This window comes from Cyprinus carpio, chromosome A11 (assembly GCF_018340385.1).
Source record: "Cyprinus carpio isolate SPL01 chromosome A11, ASM1834038v1, whole genome shotgun sequence".
NCBI classification, from domain to species: Eukaryota; Metazoa; Chordata; class Actinopteri; order Cypriniformes; family Cyprinidae; genus Cyprinus; species Cyprinus carpio.
The window spans coordinates 13,208,372-13,230,265 of NC_056582.1; the positions used below are offsets into that span (position 1 = coordinate 13,208,372).

At 36.6% G+C, this 21,894-nt stretch overlaps 1 protein-coding gene and 1 long non-coding RNA gene across 2 annotated transcripts; one reads left to right on the forward strand and one right to left on the reverse strand.

Annotated features, from left to right (window-relative positions):
* Nucleotides 1-706: 706 nt before the first annotated feature.
* Nucleotides 707-5,255, reverse strand: LOC122146598. The gene is made up of 3 exons (XR_006161121.1): nt 5,178-5,255; nt 1,828-1,912; nt 707-1,570 (listed from the first exon to the last, which is right to left on the reverse strand). It is a non-coding gene; the product is annotated as an uncharacterized LOC122146598 (long non-coding RNA).
* A 2,964-nt stretch (nt 5,256-8,219) lies between these two features.
* LOC109073650 (leucine-rich repeat neuronal protein 2-like) lies at nt 8,220-11,948 on the forward strand. Its single transcript, XM_019089738.2, has one exon. It carries the CDS (start codon nt 9,493-9,495, stop codon nt 11,755-11,757), a length of 2,265 nt encoding a protein of 754 aa, XP_018945283.2. The 5' UTR covers nt 8,220-9,492; the 3' UTR covers nt 11,758-11,948.
* The last annotated feature ends 9,946 nt before the right edge of the window (nt 11,949-21,894 follow it).

The window sequence follows — 21,894 nt, forward strand, 5'->3', positions numbered from 1 at the left end:
TAGACATGTGGGGGGCATTTAAACAAAGCCTTTTTGGAGGGCATGGACGAGTCTTAGCTTTCATAAAGAATATCTCTTTGGGTTTGAGACTTACATGTAAGTCTTTTCAACTTTAGAGATCTTATCTATGCACAAATAGCTTGTAACACTCCAAAGAGAAAGGAAAACTTGAAATTGCATCATATGACCCCTTTAAGTAGCACAACTGTCTTGCTACTACAAATCAGTGGATGTCTTTCAGAAATAGGGGCATTTTTTGCTACTTTACTGGGATGGAAAACTTACTACCACCAACTAGACGCATAATGTTTAATGTAATGTAATGAAGGTGTTGTTGTTTGTTTGTTTTTTTTGAGCAAGTACACCCACTAAATGGGGATTAAACACCGTTCTGGTACGCTCCAGCTTAATTTAACCCCTGGTTTATCCTTTATACACACACATTTCACTTTCTCTGGCATATTAATCTGTCTCTCAATAACACCACAGACAGATTGAATGAAACAAAAATGAGATTATAGTCATTAACACCTTTTCAGAATTACAGAGTGCATCAGGCGGCCACTATTCACATTTGTTAACAGTTATTGTAATCAACATAAAAAAAAAAATTAAAAAATTAAAAACATCAAATATTAAGAAGTACAGAAATGCTAATCAAGAACGTGCATTTGGTATTCAGGAATCACTGCAGGGCTTTCCTGAAATATAAAAGATGAAGTACAAGAGAGCTGATGTTTACTTCATGTGTGAAAGACTTTCCCATTATGAAAAACCTCAGGCCAAAGTTCTTTTGTTACAGAAATAAATACTTAGTATTGTATCTTTGAACTAGAACGAGATGAGAAGAGATATAACCCATGTGTCACCAACCAGAAAATGAAAGAAAAAAATTTCAGTTTTACATTTTCTTTACATATAAGTGACAGTACTTTGAATAGAATAAAATGTCCACAGTTGTAGGGAAAATAAATAAATAAATAAATAAACAGAGAGAGAGAGAGAGAGAGAGAGAGAGAGAAAGAGAGAGGCAGAAAGTGTTTGATAAGCCCTACTGTCATTCTGCATCTCCATCCAAGCTTTCTGCCTCTTTTATGCTTGGATACTAGTGGTTCCTCTGATGAATAATGGCTGTTTAGGTTGTCAGTTCTCTGTCATCACACATTGTTAAGTATGGAGTACAGCATAAAATCTGGTCTTCACAGAACATCAAAATGTTTCAGTGAGTTAGACAACTACATGTGGATAGAGCTATTGATAGATTATATATTCTGTGGTTACTGCTCAAGTGGTTTACTGTAACTTATTATACATATGTATAATTTTTATTTCAAACAAATACTAACTATTCATAAAATAATCCTGGAAAAAAGTGAAAAAGTGTTTTCAACATTGATAATATTAAGAAATGTTTATGGAGATAAATCTCCACTTAAAATGTAACAGCACATGGAAGTTGCAATTTTATAATGGGCTGACTTAATTCATAAATGTGCCCTGATAGACAAAATTCATGCCCTACACCTTTCCTTGTTGCATAGCCCGTTTACTCTGATTAGAATGTCCGATTCTGAAAAAAAAAAAGTTTCAAATGCTATAAATGGACAAATAATGACTCATAAAGACTATAATAACACGTTTATCTGCAAGAGAAATTTGGAAAAAAAAGATCTATAAATATACTCAAAAAGATATTATATACAAACTGCATATCACACAATTAAAAAAAACAAAACAAAAAAAAAAACAATATCTGTTCAAATGTTTTTGCCGGCTGTGTGAAGGAGCAAACCTGTTATGCAGAGCTCCATCATCTTTCACACTGACCTTGTGAAACACAGAAGCAGATCTCCATGGCAACTCTGCAGTGAGCACTGCAATAGCTCCTTCCAAGAAATAAATGATGGTGGCTCTGCAGAGGGTTATAACAGTGAGAGAGAGACTTTTTTACTAATAAAACACATAAGACTTATTTAAACACACAAAACACAAATGGCTGGACTAGATGAAACATTCTTTTACTCTGTAAAGGGTCAACAGCTTCTTGTCCCACTCTGAAAAAAAGCTGCGATCAAGTCACTGCTGCAGTACTCATCTAATTATTACAAAGGTCAATATTCCTCAGGAAGGTGAATGAAAATATACGACACTCCTGAAATGCAGGCGGGGGGATGCTGCCGTAAGTACGGAATAATTCTTGTTCATCTCCTAGTTTGAATCAATCTAGCATATAAAACTGCTTCATAAAAAAAATCAATGGGATGGACATGTAATATAAACATTGGTCATTTGATTTTAATTGATAAAAAGTGTGACTGTCAGATATAATATAATATCTCGTAATATCTATTCAACCTGTCACGTATGAAATCCCTTATGTGGTCTTTTTTTTTTTTGGAAAAAATATGCTAACATGTACATCACCTTGATTTGAATAGATGAGCAAATCAGTATAATCTGTGAAATGTGTGCAATTCTTTCAAGCTTTTAAGGACAAATCTTTAATTCACTCTCTAAATGACTCCATCATGTTCCATCAGGTGCATTATAATTACACAAAGAGGCTTATGAAACACTATTAGGGGTCATTCACATTAGCTCTTGCATTTTGAAAACAGCTGCAACAGAACAAATGTGTCATGGTCAAAGACGTCGATTTACTGTAGCACATAGAAAAAAATAGCCAACTAATTTCTCTTCAAAAGCAGGTGGGCTCGGGGGCCTCATCCATAGGCATGGGTCTAAATCAGGGATTTTTTTTTTTTTTAGAGGTTTTTTTTTTTTTTTAGTGAAGTTCCTTTGAAGTCATGATAATACAAGAGTGCTCATCCTTCCATCCCTCTGGAGGAATTGCCCAAAGTCTTGGTAAGGTAGACTCACATGGATAAAGGCAAAGATAACAGGATGAAAATCCCCAATCAGATTCCATCTGTGGCAATGGTGGATTACCCAGGCTTTGAGTCACCACAACACAAAGTGGATGTTTATGAGCCAGCAGCCGACGTTGGACAGCCTTGGGTAAATTTAGTGCTGGCATGCTCAAGGGGCCATCTTCATGTTTTGTATCAGCTTCTTCTGAGAAGAAACAGGAATATTCAATTAACTTGTGTGGTTGCAGCTTCAGGTGTTGTTCCCCTTGTTATTATTCAAAAGCTTTCTTCTTTGTCTCAAGGGTTAGTGAAACCAGGTGTGGATCTCACTTTTTGGCATAAACTAAGCATGCGTATGCATAAGTTGTGTGTGTGTGTGTGTGTGTGCATATTCCTAGAAAACAAACAACTCTTGCAAAGACAGGGACAAATAAGGATTACTTGCAACCAAACAAACACAAACATGCTTAAAAAAAAACAGTAGTTTGGATAATATTTAAAATCTGGTTACTTTTGAACAGGACAGCACCGCTTTTGCCATGGCAGATTTTGTCCCCACCACTTTATGAATTTATGATTTTGTCATCTAATATAGAACAAGCATCTCCGGTTGTGGAGCAGGTTTCATTTTGTCAGTGTGTCTTAAAATGAGTGGTGATATGGTGCTGGAATTTAATATTTGTAACACTGTGTGACTGTTATGGTTGGTATTAGATGAGAAAAATAACAGCAGCAACATGATCTATCGTGCACACAGCTGTCAAACTCTAATCTATCTTTTCCATTTCCTTCTGACAAAAAACAAAACAAAAAACAAACAGAAAAAAGTACACAAATGTGTACAGCTGCATCTTCAGGTTTTTAAAATGAAAGGTTCTATTAGGGCAAATTAAGTCAAAACTAAAATCTTACTAATAAACATCAGCATTTATCCACTGCTAGGTCTAAGAATGCATCCATCTCCTGATTTTCAGACCAATAAACCACTGTCTAAAAACAGTAAAAGATCATCTAGATTACATATGCCTCACCTAATTTATATATGTAAGAAGAATTGGCGATGGCAGCAGAATCTCTACTAATAGTGAAACTTTAAGTTCATTTTCTTCAACAACAGCGCTGCTGTTACCTCGCTTGTGAGAAATGTTATGTAGCTTTTAAGTTGCTAAATTTTACAGATAAAATCGTCAGAGTTAGCGCTTACCATGTCTGTGTTTCTGTGTGTGCAAGTGTTTGAACTGTATTTGTCTGTGTCTGTAAGGAGAAATAGTATGTGCTTTCTGTACATGAAATGTAATTTTGTAGCAAAAACATGGAAATATTCTATTTGTTGTTTTTGTCCTGTTGTTTACTATATTTACTTGCTTGGTAGTGTCGTTGTGGGTTTTGGTTATTTTGCTGTTTTAGGCTGTGAGGACATTTGAAATAACTGAAATTGTTTGGTGAAGTGATATGGACATGTAATGTGGTCAAGATCTGCCTGGAACTATGTTCGCTGTGCGTTTCCCTGAAAAAAATTGCACACCTTAGAAGGTTCTGCAGCCAATCAGATTCAAGCATTCATTTTCGATTGAACCAAAACAAAACACTGTTTTATTTTGGTTTGAAAAGAACCTGACAGGGAAAAAAGCCTTTGTAGAGATGCATTTGTCAGGGTAGTGACAGGATTCATGTTTCATGAGTCAAATCACAGGCTGGTGTCAAAATTTGTCTTTCATCATGTCTTGCCATTATATTCTTTGTTGCCAAGGAGAGATAATAGTAGCTTGCACAATCCATTGTTAAGGACAACAAAAGATGATTATTATTAACAGGAAGCTTTCAGAGTGACATAGAAGCATGTGTCAGATCCATTCTCATTTGTGCAGGCTGCATCAAACATCACAGAATCTGACTGGAAATCCTTAAAGAGGAGTCAGCAGAAATACATTCGCCATTTTTGTAGTTCACCATTCGATCGCTGCTGTAGTACAAATCATGAACAAATGACTTTCAAACTGGTTCTTTTTAATAAATCAAAAACATACAGCATATAACTACAACAACTATAGTCACAAACAAATGATTCTTCTGAGCCAGTCCTTTTAATGAATCATTACTGGAATAATGATGAACTCCATCTAAATCCTTTAGAGCAGTTACAGAATCAGTTATGTTTATATACTGTGTGAGAAAAATGCCAAAATGAATAAGAAACAAAGAACTTGTGTGACCGAATTGCACTGAATAAGGAGAACTGTATCCATACCCAGCCCTAGTGGCAGCTAAAAGGTGAAAACACATTTATTTGGAGACATAAAATTGTACCTGCAAGATTACACCACCTGTTACATGGCACCACAACAGCTGTTTCCTTCTGGAGGTAAATGAAGGTGCTCATCATTGGCATCCTGCACTTCTTTCTAGACAAAGTGAGAGCAAAAAGCAGTGAGAAGGAAGATTAGTTGGTGAACTCTGCACATGCATTATTCAGCATGCACAAGCGAGCAGCCCACATGCAAACTTCTCAGTTCACCTCACATTAGGGGTATTCAAGATACCCTTACAACTCATTATGACGCAGACAGAGAATCAATGGTACGCAACACATCCCAGCACCAGGTGGGCCAAGGTAACAGGTTGCATTATGAGGGCCAAGCTTCTGCTTGAGAAGTTGACACTTTGTAAATGAGCTTGAAGGTGAAATGCACATGCTGATGGCTGACAGGGAAGAGCTCAGGACTGTGCTCACATGGGCCTGTTGATAGCTAAGGATCATTCTTCTATCCCTCCATGCCAGTGTGCATCTTTGAGAGAGAGCAAAGAGGAAGCACAAACAGTCTCTGACCCAGCAGGTAGATCCATGGGGGACAAAAGAGAGACAGAGAGAACATTGGAACTAATTTGGGCATTCAGGAAAAGGATGGATTACTGTGGCAGAGCTTTGAGATAAGGTGGATGCTACAATCAGAGCAAGTATTCATGTGGTGTCTCAATGAAACGCTGGTTTTCCATCGCTACTGTGTATAAGGTGCTGTGAAGGGACACAAATTATCTCCAGAAAAGAATCTAATATTAATTTTTGTTGTATTGATTTACGTGATGTTATCTCATAAACCCAATTCAATAAATAAATAAATAAATAAATAAAATAATAATAATAATAATATATATATATAATTTTTTTTTTTTTTTTTTGCCTGTAGCTAAGAACATATACTGATAACAAGAACTAAACCAGATGATGAAGTATTGCAATTCATAGTTTAATAATAATATTACATTAAATCTCAAACTGGTATTCTGAAAGTTCACTATGAAAAAGGTCAACTCCTCTCCAAAAGTATAGAAGCTCTAAATCCAAGCTGAAAGATTTCCTCTACACACCATGTCACAAAGTTTAAACAAAGTAGGTTAGATCACAGTCAGAGTTTTCTCCCTTAAAGGGGTCAAATGACGTTGCCAAAAAGAACAGTGGGCCTCATTTATCGGTCTGACGTAGAAAAAAGCGCAGATCCATGTGCAGAAAACAGCTTACAACAGAGTTCATGAAAGATTCGTATGCCGCCAATCTCATCGTACGAGTGATCGCGCGTTGATAAATGTGGCAGCAGAAAAAAATTGTCATTTGAATATCACGCCCCTAAAAACACCTGGTTTAGAAGCCTCGCCCCTAAAGTTTAGGGGAGAAAGAGAAATTGATCTTACTCTAAAAACACCCGTTAACCTTGTAATTGCAAACAATTAGGCTACATTAATTTATGTAATTTATATGTATATTTAAATACTGGTAAATATAAACAGCCTATTTAGTTACCCTCACCCTACAACAAATATTTTAAATTTAACGGTATTCAAAACAGAACGAAGAATGAAAAATAAGAAGTTATAACATTATATATTAAACTATCAAATAAAACACAAATAAGGCTATGCCTACTCATTATAAACAGCATACAAATGTCAAGCAAAACTGAAACGGCACTGGGCTCACAAGCCTGTCTTATACCACAAAAATCCAAATGTTTCCCTTTTTGCCATATTTGTAACATTTGTTAGCATACCTATTATTCATTATGTAGCCTAAAAATGGCTTCATACTTCACTCATGTTTTAATATCTGTGTAAAATCCTTGCATGCGCAAAAATATTTGTTTGGGCTCTCCACGCTGATTTTACAGTGGACCTTTTAAATTAAACAGTGCAAATTTTATGTTTGGTTGACTGCATTTTATTTTGATGATGAATGGCTGAAATGTCAGGCAATGCTAGAACTAATGTTGTTTGTGTGGGCACGAGGCACCTGTGCGATCAGATGGATTAAATCAAATAAAGATATAAAGAAAAGAAATAAAATGCATTAAGAGTGTCACAAAAATGAGCATAGCCTATACTTGTTGCAGTGGGGGTTTTTTTTGTTAATCTGTTAATTATATAATAGCCTGTTGTGATCCTATTTATTTTATTCCTTTTATAGACTTAATTTCTGTTTTTCTTCTTTCACAGAAGCGCTGCAGGTGAATGATGCGACAATTGAATCCTTGGTCTTTGGTTTTCGCTGCTATTCACGCATATAACGCTAAAGCCCTGTATAAAACCCAAAAAAAAAACAAAAAAAAAAAACATAAAAGACATTCTAATCTTACTGGTTAATGATCGACTAATGAGCTTTGTTTGGCGGTCAGGAAAATAAAAGCAAACAAAATGCTGTCATCACAAAATCCTCCAACACAAAAACTATGCTGTGCGTACAGATGTGAGATTTTACCTGAGTACACGAGCTGAGACCAGACGTGAGATTTGATCGTAGCCACCGCTCACGTTAATATTGATAAATTCCAAGTTTTGCGTTGAAATGACTGTATGCCCAATTTTCTTTCGTATGTTAGTTTCGTAAATGAGGCCCATTATGTTGCGTATTTGGTGTAATGCAATGTTTTATGCAGTTTAAGTTTTTAACAAAGCTCATCGATCTGAAAAGTGAGGTGTATGCTGATTGGCCAGCTATCCAGTCCATTGTGATTGGCTGAATACCTCAAGTGTGTGTCGGAAATGTTACGCCCCTTAACATATTGTGATGTCATCTCTTGGCACAAAAACAAAAAAACAAAAAAAAAAAAAACAAACTATACATCATCCAGCATCCACATTATAAATAATTACAAAAAATAATACTGTGTTTTTACAAATTTTTATGCTTTGCGTTGCGTATCGTGCTGCGTAAACATAAAACCATGTCTGCATTTGTGATCAGAGAAATGACAAACAACAAGCGTTACTCTGCACTGTTTAAAACTTGTGTTTAAATCATCAGTGGCAAATTCTTTAAATATAAAAAATTTACTTACAGGCTGTGAGTCAGAAGCACTAGACTGTCCTTGCAAAGTTGGAACTGCCCCACTTTGAGCAAAGACCCATTGTAGTCTACTCTGCAGGTTCAAGAAACAGTCCATAAAATACATCACACAGCGTCACACACTGCAGGCTTGAGTGAGAAACAGCCGGCGGACATGAGAACAGCACGACCCTGGGCTGGACTCCACTTAGTCCACTGTAAAAGCTGATCCGGCGATCTACAGCACGAAGTTGATGTATTTCCTCAGCGACCAGCACGGATCAGCTCTAGAGATGACGAAGTGGATATTGTCCTCTTTTGGAAGGCCAAACTAAGTAGTTTCGCTTTCACAATGAAACACACAGCATCTCCACAACATGGCAGCGATGGCGGTAGCGGCAACAGCAATACTACACCGAGAATAAAAGTTACTCCTCCTTTCTTTGCGTGAACATTTGGGAGGTGTTATGCAAATCTTCCCACACAGTGACATAGACATGTGGGGGCGTGTTTAAACGAGGCGTTTAGAAGGGCGTGGACAAGTCTTAACTTTTATAAAAAGATTTGAGACTTTATAGATCATCCTTATGCACCAAGAGCTTGTAACACTCCAAAGAGAAAGCAGAAATTGAAATCAAATCATATGACCCCTTAATGTATTTTTATGTCCCCTCTGAGTCCACGTTTTGTGAATTTAGCCAAAAACATGTCATATTTTCCCCATTCCTTACAAGCCTCCAGCATATGACTCACTAGACTCACTAAATTTCAGCATGCATTTCTCTCGTATTGTAACAGTAGTCATTTTCTTCCATCCATGACACATGAAGTGAAATTAAACTGGAGTGTCCCAGAATGAATTTAGTACTTTACTAGAGAAATATACAAGCTGAAAAGCATGCAAAGTGTTTTGGTTATTGAAAAAGTACAATTGTGAACAGAGTTGTTACAAACAAAGAGAAAAGTTAAATAAAGCAACAACAGTTTTATAGCATGTGCTGGTCTAACAAAAGGAATCATGAAATTTCATGATATAATTCTTGGGAAATCTCTGCTGTGACTAAGTGTCTTTTTTTTTCTTTTCCAGGTATGCCCCTAAACCAATCCTAAAACCTACTCTACTGTGCAAGGATGTAAGATCAATGAAGTGAGACTGGAGAGAATTACATCCATCTGAAGGAGATAGAAAAGGGATTTTGATATACTTGTGTGACTACTTCACAAGACAGGATATGAAGAAACTGAGCATGCTTCATCTTTGAAACAATTTCCCCTTTGAAACAATTGAACCCTTGGTTCTCCTGTCACATGAACTTGAGAGATAATTGTGAGTCTGGTATTAAAAACAGACTGAATAGTCAAGATAAGAGTGAATCTGCATTAAATTATATCAGTTTAATTATGAAAATGGGACAGATTGCAATATTTTTTCTGCACACACATCTGCTGCTTGGAGTCGGAAGCTCCCTGGTCATTCAGTCCATGCCCTGGAGAGTGCCCTGCCCTTACCAGTGTGTCTGCCAAATCAAGCCCTGGTACTCTCCCCAGTCGGTGTACAGAGAAGCTCCTACAGTAGACTGTAATGACCTGCTACTTATCCAGCTGCCCACTTCCCTCCCTCAAGAGACACAAACCCTCCGGCTGCAAAGTAACCTCATCAGTTCTGTAGACCAGAGTGAACTCCAGGGCCTTGTCAATCTGACAGAGCTGGATCTCTCCCATAACAGCTTTATCAGTACCCATAACCTGAGGATAACCGACCTGCCAGCCCTTCTCAGCCTACACATGGAGGAAAACCAACTGAGACACCTCCCAGAAGCAGCTTTCTTTGGTCTCCCTAGCTTGCAGGAGTTGTACCTCAATCACAACAGGCTTCTAAGCATCTCCCCTGGGGCCTTCAAGGGTCTGGATAAACTTCTAAGGCTTCATCTCAACTCTAATCGATTGGTTGTAATTGACCAGCGTTGGTTCCATGCTTTGCCACAATTGGAGGTTCTCATGATTGGTGGAAACCCTGTGGACACTATTCAGGACCTAAATTTTAAACCACTGAGCTCTTTGCGCAGTCTTGTCTTGGCAGGCATGGGCTTACGTGAGATCTCGGAGCGAGCGCTAGAGGGGCTTCAAAATTTGGAAAGCATTAGCTTTTATGATAATCACCTAATAAAAGTTCCAAAAGAGGCATTGCAAAAGTTGCCAGGTCTAAAGTTCCTTGACCTGAACAAGAATCCCATTAAGCTAGTGCAGAGGGGAGACTTTCAAAATATGCTTCACCTGAAAGAGCTTGGCTTAAACAACATGGAAGAGCTGATCTCTATTGAGCATTCGGCAATGGAAAACTTGCCTGAACTGACCAAACTGGAGATCACAAACAATCCTCGGCTCTCCTATATCCACCCTCAGGCCTTCAATAATTTGCTGAGTATGGAAAGTCTAATGCTGAACAGTAATGCCTTGAGTGCACTGCATAGCCAGACAGTTAGGTCGTTACCCAGCCTTCAAGAAATCAGCTTGCACACCAATCCTATTCGCTGTGACTGCCTGATCCGCTGGGTGGGAGCCGACAATAACAAGCCAGTCCGTTTTATTGAGCCTCAATCCACATTCTGCTCTGAGCCTCCTGAGCTGAAAGCCAGACAAGTTAAAGAAGTCTCATTCAGAGAGATGGCAGACAGCTGCCTGCCCTTGATTGCCCTAAGCACATTTCCCTCTTACATAGAAGTCAAACATGGTGACAACATAGCCTTGCACTGTCGAGCACTGGCAGAGCCAGAGCCAAGTATCTACTGGGTCATTCCCCAAGGCATGAGATTGACTCCATCCAGCAGCTATGGGCGTTATCAGGTTCTCACAGAAGGCACATTAGAGATTTTGGGAGTCACTGCTAAGGAGGCCGGCTTCTACACTTGTGTTGCGCAGAACCTAGTGGGAGCTGATACTAGAAGCTTGACTCTACAGGTGGAGGGAGGAGACCTGGTTCTTACAAATACATACAAAAAGACAGAGGACAGCTTTAAAGTTCTGGATGTCAAAGAAAGGTATGCCTTACTAATCTGGCAAGCAAGCCATAACATCCCTACCACCCATTTATCATGGGTGGCCAATGGCAGTCTGGAAGAACATCATAGACATAGCGCTCGAATTCTAGCTGGCACCAGGAGATTCAACCTAACCCGTCTGCAACCAGGCACTCATTACAAAGTTTGTCTACACATGGGGCCTAATGTCACCTCATGTGTCCATCTAAGGACCAAGAAGGTGTCCATGCCAGATCCTTTACCAGACCTGACCCCAGCAGTCCTGCTGGTAGTGTCTGCTCTGCTCCTTTTATTTGCAACCAAAGCATGTAATGGGGGAGCCTCATTTGTTTGGAAAGACCACATGCTGGAGCTTGAAAAACCTTACACCACCATTCTGACCCAGGAGGCAAAGGCTTTCATGGCTCCTCCAATACTAGTAAAGTACCCAAATCAGCAGGATCCAAACAAAGTCCTATCAGACGGCAGAGGGAATGATCTCAGAAATACTTCACTGAGGCAAGATGTTTGGGGGCTAACAAAAGAGTCATGCTGAGCAGAATAAAGAGTTCAAGAAGGATGGACAAAAAGAAAAAAAAACCTGGAGTATAAGTTTCACAAAACTCACTTTACCATTCTGACAGTCAAAACTACTGAACATCTGAGAAACACAATACTAGACATTTAAGTGGCAGACCGCTTCACATAACAGTGATCCAGTTTCAAAGTATAGTATAAAAACAAAACCAAAAAAAGAAGGAAAATTAAAAAAGATATTTTTATTTATTTTGTAACAAAAAAGATACAACACATATGAATATTAATAGCATTTGTTCATATATTCACATACAGTATATCAACCTAGGACACTAAAGCTGTGCTGCCAATCATAAATAACATTTCATATGGAGTCTGTTTAAATGCAACCGCCCAACTTTATGAGTCTGTGTCACAACCCAAATGGTTGTAGAAAGATAAGCACTTAACTATTTTTAATACTGAAGAAGAGACTAGATTGACACAGGAAAGCAAAGAACACAAATAGCAAGGAAGCCTCTAAAAAAATTAAAGAAGACAGAATTTAAGTCTTCTGAAAGGTGTTCTGCAAGGTGATGGCAACAATTCACTTTTCCTTTTGTGGTGAAAAACCAAACTGACCATCTCAAAGCAGGCATTATGAAAAGAGCTGATATAAAGGGAGGTATCTTAAATGTTGTATAACTAATGTTGTATGTACTCTCTCTTTAAAAGTGTGTTAAATTGAGCTTTGTACAATGACCCCAAGACAACTCTCCAAAGTTAAGACCATCCCAGAAAAAAATAAATGTTTTTGAGCATAAAAGAAAAATCTTTTTCCTCCCTCAAAAATGGACTGATCTATATCAGGGGCCACAAACTTATGACCTAAAATGCTCAGAGTGTGATGAGCATTTTGGTCCCCTCGTTCCTGAAATATGACAGACCTTTGCTTAGAAAAACAACTAAAGTGAACAGACTTTGATGGACGTACTGCCTAGACATTTGTGTTGCCCTCTTTGTTCAGACATGTCAAACAAGAATAGAGTCATGGAGAAAGCATGTGAAACAGCCCCTTGATACCATCCTTTCCAGCCATGAAGGCAACGATTGGGTGACAGGAGAGAGATTTATGTCTACATGCACACTGTTTTGTACAAAGTAAGCACGTGAGAAATCACATCTCTTTCCATACTGATGAAAAATGAAGGTCCTGTAGGGCTGCTAATAGGACACACTACATGGAAAGATAGTGCCAACTCTTCTCTCTGTAAAAAGAGATAAAATTAATTTAAAATGGGCTTTTTCTTAAACAGTTTAGGGTGTCAGGTGACTATTCAGTGCACATCATATGAGCTCTGCTCTGACTGCTGGACAGCTACAGTACACTAATGAGAGACATACACATTGTGTCCCTTTTTTATCTGGGAAAGGAAATAAAGCAGCATTGGGGATTGTGAACTGTTATCTTGTATTCTCAAATATGAGGAAATACATTTTTTACAGGTTGTTATTTTATAGTAATTTGTTTGCTTAGATTTTTTTTTTAAGTTTGTGGTTTTTGTGCCCTCCTGTTTCAATGACTCTCTCTAACTTGACTTCTTGTCCTCAAACTGGTTTTCTTTCATTATCATTTGTTGCTCATTGTTCTTTTCCCCACCCCAAATCTGTACATAAGTCAATCTGAATTTCCTATTCAATATACCACTTTCAGAAAAAATTTAGATGATTCTGTGTTAAATTCTATTTTGAGCTATTATTAAAACATTTTGGACTGATATCAAGGTTTGATCAATTGCTGGTCAGTGTGTTTACATGCACTTTACAAGTTTGTTTTCAGTCGGTCTATATATTTACACGGCTCTGTGGAGTACTTAATTCTGATTGGTCAGTCGCGACATTCTGAGGTATGTTATCCCTCAATAACAACCTATAAAAGCTAATAACAGGCTCATGCGGGTAACAGCAGTCGGCGCTGTACTCTTGCTTGAACAATTTTTTTCTTGGTGGAAGCTTTGCGTTTGTTTAGCTTATAAAATATTAAAACTCAAATCAAAATGATGTACAATTGTTTAATTATGTCATACTGGTATCACGGACTCGCTCCCGTTTCATACAAACGCAGCTGCTGCCATTTTGCTACGATTGTTTTGTACACTGTAATGGATTACAAGAGAACTAACAAACTGGTAAGGTTTTAAAACATTTTTGTCTTCATTCTTTTATTGCCTTAATTATTTTGTGGTGAAATTTTGTGTAATACGTAATTTGACTGCACTGGTTCCCTTGTCCGTTTAGTTTGGATTTGCCGCTTGCTCACAACTGCTGTCTTCACGGAAGCTTTGCGTTCAAATATTTCAACTCAAATCAAAATTTGCATCTAATTATTTACTTAAGTGGCAAGTAGCCATGTAATAAGCGGGATCATGTACATCCAGGCGGTTGTTCTCGCAGAATAAACCCCTTCAGGCTGATACAAGACCCCTCAGCTTCGCGTCAGGGTCCTGATCACCATGTCAGGATTTATTCTGCGATAACAACTGGCTGGATGTACATTATCCCTTACATATCATATAAACATTTTATTCTAAATGAAAAAAGTACAAGTCTGGTTTTTGCAAAATCTCAAAAACAGACCAAGACGACATTATTTTATTATAGCATGTATACACATTAATCAGACTACAGATTAGCCTCAGCATTTTGTGCTCAATCCAAAACACGGTGATCAAACCCTAACAATATTTCACTGTGCATAAAACATTCTTATATGGACATAGGGTTGCCACCTTCACAGCAAGCCAAAATAAGGGACACCCATTCACAACATCAAACTGTATATGACATTTGCTTATTTATTATGTATATATTTATGATTAATATAAATGATAAAATAATAAATAGGGTCTAACATTAATTGTAATCTACTAATTCATCTGTCTAATAATGTCTAAAAATATAATAATTATGTCTACAAAGCTCTAACAGACTATCCCAGTTTTAATAAAACAATAGGGTTTTGCCTTTATAGAAGCACAGATGTGTCTGTCACTTTAAAGGTATGGTTCACCCAAAAATGAAAATTCAGTCATAATTTACCCAAGGTTGTTCTAAACCTGCAAGTTCTTTCTTCTGTTGAAGACAAAAGAAGATACTTTGAAGAATGTGGGTAACTAAACAGCTTCTGGTCCTCAGTAACTTCTATAGTAGAGAAAAAATACTATCAGATTCATTGGGGACAAGAAACTGTTTGGTTACCCACAATCTTCAAAGTATTTTCTTTTATATTCAACAAATAAATAATTTTTTACAGGTTTGCAATAACTTGTGTCGTGGGAGTGTAGGCTAAATGATGACAAAATTTTCATTTTTGGGTGAACTATAAGACAGTCCACTGTGAGCAACTGAAAAGCTTCTCTGCAAACTACGAACGATTAGTTACTTGACAGACCCATTGATAACTTAACCGTTCAGCCCTACATCTGGAGGGTCTTGTGTTCAAAGGGCGGACGTGAGCTCCTCGATATTTTAAACCGCACAGGTTTAGCGCACACTGCGCTCACGTGAAAGGCTTTAATGGCGCACGTTCTAGAGACTCCATCATCGCCATGGAAACAAAGACGCAAAGATGATCTTCTCTAACCCTTTATGAAATTGATTTCATTATAATTACTATTAGCCTTATAAACAGTGCAAAATACTTATGTTGATGCAGCTTGGCCTTTGTAAAATATGGGACAAATCGCGTCCCGTATTGATTTGATATGGGACACATCATTTTACATTTAATTATGGGACGATTCCGTATTTTAAGGGACCTAACCTACAGGCTCTTTCTAAATCAGGGTCTTGAGTTACATGTCATTTTGTCACTAGGTTTCATGGAGCCCTAAAACTACTGGTCCAAAAGGGGCATAATTTCATAGAACTGCCTTAGAGTTAACTGGAGCAACATATCCTCCAATTATGAGAACAAATATTCATTCTTTTGAAATGGAATCACCAAAACGAATAACACCAGTTTCTAGAGGCTTGCAAAACAGCCCTCGTCTTCTTATATTCGCTGAGAAAAGAGCCTCAGGCTGGTGATGCTCTTCCTCTCAGCATCAAATTCTGTATCACCCAGTACTCCCCCTCCAGTGCTCTTATGTACTTCACAATTACCGCAAAGAGCCTGTTGTCTAAAAACAGGATCTTTGAAACAGTGATTGATGTCTGAAGAAAGAAAAAAAAAAAAAATAGACACATGTTTGGCAGGGGGCAGTGATTCGCAGGCAACAATAATGTTATGCTTCTCCACAAAAATCATACATAATTATGAATGACTATAATTGCACATTACAGTTATTTTAAGGAATATTGAAAGAGGGACAGCTGGGTGGTGTTTCGTAACACTTAATGCGTCATTTACACTCAGATGAACCCTCGCGAATCAAGCCTGGAAATGCCAAACAATAAGGCTCAGTGGACCACTGAACCATAACTTTGCAGTTTAATGGAGGGGAAGAAAAAAAACAACATTTTTTACAGTGCAAGATCAATGGTAGTTTTGCTGAATAATGATTTAATAAATTAAATTAATAAAAGTCAATTTCCTGATCAATGAGATATAAAAGGTCACTGGATTCCATTGCCTCATGCTTGAGAATCATTTATTTGGTTTCAGTCTAAATCAAAAAACATAATTCACTATTAAATGGTAAACTTGTCAGCTGATATAATATGACATTTGAATATTATTGGATTATTATTGGCTCAATCATTACCATTAATAACTTTAAAAGGAAAATGTCAAACATATTTATATATAAGTGCCTTGCAAAAACATTTTAGCTCGACTCGATTTTACGGAATTAAAAATCCCACAATGACAAAAGGAAACGTTCCATTTACAGAAATACATAGTCCCTGTAATGCACAAGCTTACAAGTTTACATTGATGAAAAAAAATGCCTTAATGAGGACACAGCTGCTTTATAAATTGAATATTCTGCACAAAAACTTCACAGTGGGCACTGCTGGTATAATAATTATGATGCAGAAGCACCATCAAAGCACTGCCTGAAAATGATAGTCCCATCAATCTCTGCACAGACAGATCTGGCCTCGTTTACACTGCAGGTCTTGATGCCCAATTCTGATTTGTTGCCTATATCCGATTTCTGATTCATGTGTTTACACTTGCTATACCACCTGAAACATCACGCATGCGTTGTTGTCATTTACTGCCTCCACATGTGTGTCCTCATGTAATACTGTGACCTGTGCTGACAAAACAAGTCACAATGAGCTATTTAAAACAAAGACATTCTCCATTAAAAGACCTTCAATATTATTTATGATTTATTGGAATTGGACAAAAAAAAAAAAAAAAAAACGACTGAATCACACCCATTTTAAGTTGATATTTGAAGTCCTCCGTCTTTTCTTATTATTATTACTATATTTATAATCACAATAGAGTTTTTTTTTTATTTTATCTTTGCTATTATAAATAAGAACATATGCAAAAAAAAAAAAAAAGGTATAACAAATAGCCTAGAAAGAAACAAATAATGCATTACCTTTATCATTTTATATCTAAACTAAAGCATTCATGTACGAAAAACAAATAGTCAAACGTAAAAATAACTTGTGTTCTTTACAAATAAATTGATTATTCAAACTACAAAAGCAGAATATCTGCTTATAAATATCACATATAAATGAGGCCTGAAACTGAATGCATGCGCTTTTTTCCTGTTAACAAGTGGCCTGCTATGAGAAAAATCACAGGTTCTTTCAACATGACAATTACAGCTAAAATATTAACAATAGAGTGAAGTCCTCTAAGTTTCACATATTGTACATTTTACACCTTCACATTTTAACAATATAATCAAAAACATTCAGTAAAAACATCTAATAAACATTTAAACTAATCAACTGAAAAACATTCAGTTAAAAGGCACAGATATTGGACCATAAACCTGTTGCCTCCATGAACTCAAGGAAACAGAAGTATGCATGATAGGTACACTACTGCCTAGAGTTGGTAAGAATTTTATGTTGACTCAGACTACATATATTTGATCAAAAATTCAGTAAAACAGTAATATAACTAAAATAAAAATAATGGTTTTCAGAATATATTTTAAAATTAAATTTATTCCTGTGACGCACAGCTGAATTTTCAGCAGCCATTACTCCAGTCTTCAGTGTCACATGATCCTTCAGAAATCATTCTTATCATTCTCATGATATTATCAGTGTTGAAAACAGTTGTGTTGCTTAATATTACTGTGTAATTTTTATTATTATTTGATAAATAGAAAGTTGAAAAGAACATCATTTATTTGCAATATTTTTTTGACCAGTTTAATCCATTCTTGAGAATTATATATACACACACACACATACACACACACTTTTAAGCAGTAGTGTATACAATACATGCTGTAACTGCAAACTGGCTTATAGCAACACTTCTTGCAATAGTACACACAACATTCACATAAACTTTTTTTGATGCAATTCAGGCTACATACAGTGAAAAATACACCCTAACCTCAGCCATTCAAGACAAGACCAGCCTGTTTCTCTCTTTTTCCTTTCCTTTAAAGTGCTCCCATTTTCAAAGCCAGGAAGCAGTTTTGTGGAATGATAATAGAAAAATTGATTGTGAAATCTATTTAGTGTGGCTATCGATTTCCCCGTAAGGGGAAGGAAGGCAGACCGTGCGAGTAAGATAATGGAATATGGAACAGGGGAGCAAGAGCCCAGAAACGGGAAGTGACACTGGTTAATAGAGTAGAACTGGGCTGTTTTAGGTGGGGCATGAGAGTGTGTGTATGAGAGTGTTTGCACATATATTAGTGTAAGGTCCCTATATCTACGATAACACTACATTTAGCTCTGCATTTCCATATTAAAGGAACAGTTGATGCAAAAAATTACATTTGGTCATTATTAACTCAATCTATTATCGTCCCAAATCTGCTAGCTGTTATTTACCCACAGAACACCAATGAAACACCAAATTTCTTTTTAATCCGTTTTTGTTGTTGTTGTTTTGGAAACATGGAGGAAAGTCATACAGGTTGGAAAAAATTAACATGAATTTTAAAAAACAGATTAAAAATAATTTTTGAATCAGCAGTTCTTTTAAAACTCCTCACTCTCATTTATTATTGAATGGGAAGATTTCCATTTAAAATCAATACTGTTCTTTAGAACTTTGTTCATCAAAGAATGTTTTATAGTTTCCACAAAGATATTAAACAGCACAACTGTTTTCAAAATTGATAATAGTAAAAAATGTTTCCTGAGCATCAAATATTATATCATGCTTTGAATGATCATGTGACACCAAAGACTGGAATAATGGCTGCTGAAAATTAAATGACATTTCACAATATATAAAAATAGAAAAAAAGTTATTTAATATATAATAATAATTAAAAGTTATTTAATAATGTAATATTTTACAAGAGTTATGTTTGGTGAGCATACTGACCCCAAACTTTTGGTAACTTCTAAGTGAAAGGTGGACTCTTACTGCCTGCAGCAACACGGTTATAAATCCCCAGACCTCTTCAATTGCTGTTTCACATCACTGGACACACACAGATTTGTCAATGACTTGTACTGAAAAAGGAAGGGAAGTCAGTCTGGAAGAAAGGCTCAGAGCAGTGAACACACAATTTTGACAAAACAATGAGCAGTTAGACAGCAGTGAACACATCACTGCTACAAAAGTGACTATCACTTCATTTAAAATCATCCACATTTATTTAAATAGTCTGGCCATAATAACTATATAATAAGTGAACACAATGAGCTGTCATTCCTCCTGTGTGACTGCGGTATATGACTCATTGTACATGCAGAACTAAGCTGTGTCATTAGCATTCAATGCATCAAGCTATTTCAGGATTTCTAATAAGTATTTATCATTGGGAGAATCTTATTTAATGAAAATCACATTATTGTCTCTGCATACATGACAGCAACGGATGACTATTTGAGCCTGGCTGCTCCAAAAAAAAAAAAAAAAAAATTTTTTTAAAAATTCCAATAGCCTGAAATTTTTACCAGGCAACCTGGACACATGCATTCAAATAATTCTTTCATGCATTGTCAATACCAGTTTCTCAACAGCCATATATTTCTTATTGCCACATATTGTAAACAATGTTGGAAAAAGTGTCAAGCATGAAAAAGATAATGTATGTCTGTATGTCTCATAAATGTCAGTCTGGTGCCTACATAAACTAAAGATGCCAGTGCAAACAGCATGTAAAGAAGGATAGACAATGAATAAACCATAGAAAGAAAGACTGAGAGGAGGAAAATAATTTTTTTTTTTTTTTAATTATGACAAATGCAAAAAACTGTGAATGCCAAGGGTATCTAATTGCCTCATCCTTCTACAAGCACATTGAGCCATTTATGTGTGAACCTCTCAGCAACCAGCTACTGTCAGTTTAACAGATCTAACCTGATGGTAGGCCCATTACGGCGAAGGCCTGAGATGGTGAGAGATTAGAGGAGCGATTAGAGGAAGAACCCAATTATCCCTCAGTATGGAGACTGACCTCTCGAGACACTTCCGTTATTGATTTCCAATAACACTGGACAAGCCGGATAGACAGAAACAAGCAGGATTTCATGCAGAGTTCTTGTGGTCACACAAGCTTCAGCCACATTAAGCACATGAACAGCAACATTTCAATGCATAGAATATGTATTTAAAAAAAAAAAAAAATTTTATCTGGTGAGAATATAAACCATTTATACGAAGGCTGGGTTATTCAAAAGTTTCAAACACCAGTGTTTGACACCAGTCAAAAGGGAGGAAAGTATCATGTTGCCACTAAAGAGTCCAAATGATCATTTAAACTGAAAGGCTGTTACTGCCTCCTTGTGGTAGAAAAAAAAAGATACTTACCTTTTTTCTTTGGTAACCTGAAATATATTCTACAATAGATTGCATGGCATAGCTGTTAAACATTGTGCAAAAATTCTATTAAATTGCCAAAATAAATTGTGAAAATACCACGAGGCGGAGACTAAAAATGAACAACAGCACTTATTCCCATTGATTATTTATTTTACAGTTAAAAAAAAAATACTGTTCAGATTAAATCCGAGCAGAAACAAGGTTTGGCTAAAACAAACTAAACAACCAAATAAACTTCATTATATAATTGCATTGGCTTAAGATGAATTTGATTTAGATTCCATACTATGAGGCATAATGGCAGTGAAACAGCAGTGTTTGTACCACACATTAAAATATATATATATATATAAATTTAGATTGGCATCCTCATAACACAGCATTAATTAGAAATAAGCAAATCTAGTCCTATGGGTTTATTGTGTGTGAAAGCTCCTTAGCCATCTAATGGCTGAGAACAACAGATTTCCTTTTTTAAAGAGCCCTCAATGCACTTACACAATGCACAACAGAGACTGAATCCGCTTTGTTACAGGAAACAACGCAGTACTAAGAAAGGCAGAGGACAATAACCCTAAAATCCCATATAACAGAAGTGCTCTGGTAAATTTGACTTAACACTGCCAACAACATGTTACCATTTTTGGAAAAAAAAAAAAAAAAAAAAACCCAACACTTTTCCATTACCGTCATCTTACCTGGCAGTTCCATGAAAATAAAAATAATTCCTGTTAACTGCTCCAACAGAGATTCCTTAACCTTCATTAAACAGACGTGTGTGGATGAGAGGCATAAGGCTGAACAGACAGAGCATAAATTGTCCTCAATCATACATGAGATCTGTTGAGGTACAGAAAAACAAACAAACAATGGAACAAGAAGGAACTGAACATCTTCAGCAAAGGAAGGGTTAGGAAGCGAAAACCAAGGCCATTGGCCTAATTACACTTTTCTATTGTAGCTCCCATACATGAAAAGCTTATATATATATATATATATATATATATATAAAAAACACCATCTGTAATACAATTGGTTCTCTCACTATAGCACAGGAATGACATGTGACTGGTCATCCCAATAGATGTCATCTACCAAAACTAAAGTTTATAAATAAATAAATAACCCCATGTAATCCACTTAAAGCACCTGTAAAAAGAAAACCTTCACCAGCCATACTTAACATCACACTGGAGTGATTCCTAGAGCTTTAGTCTTTAAAGGGATACTCCAGCC

Coding starts and splice junctions, on each gene's coding strand:
- LOC109073650 (XM_019089738.2), top strand. CDS start 9,493: ATGAACTTGAGAGATAATTGTGAGTCTGGTATTAAAAACAGACTGAAT.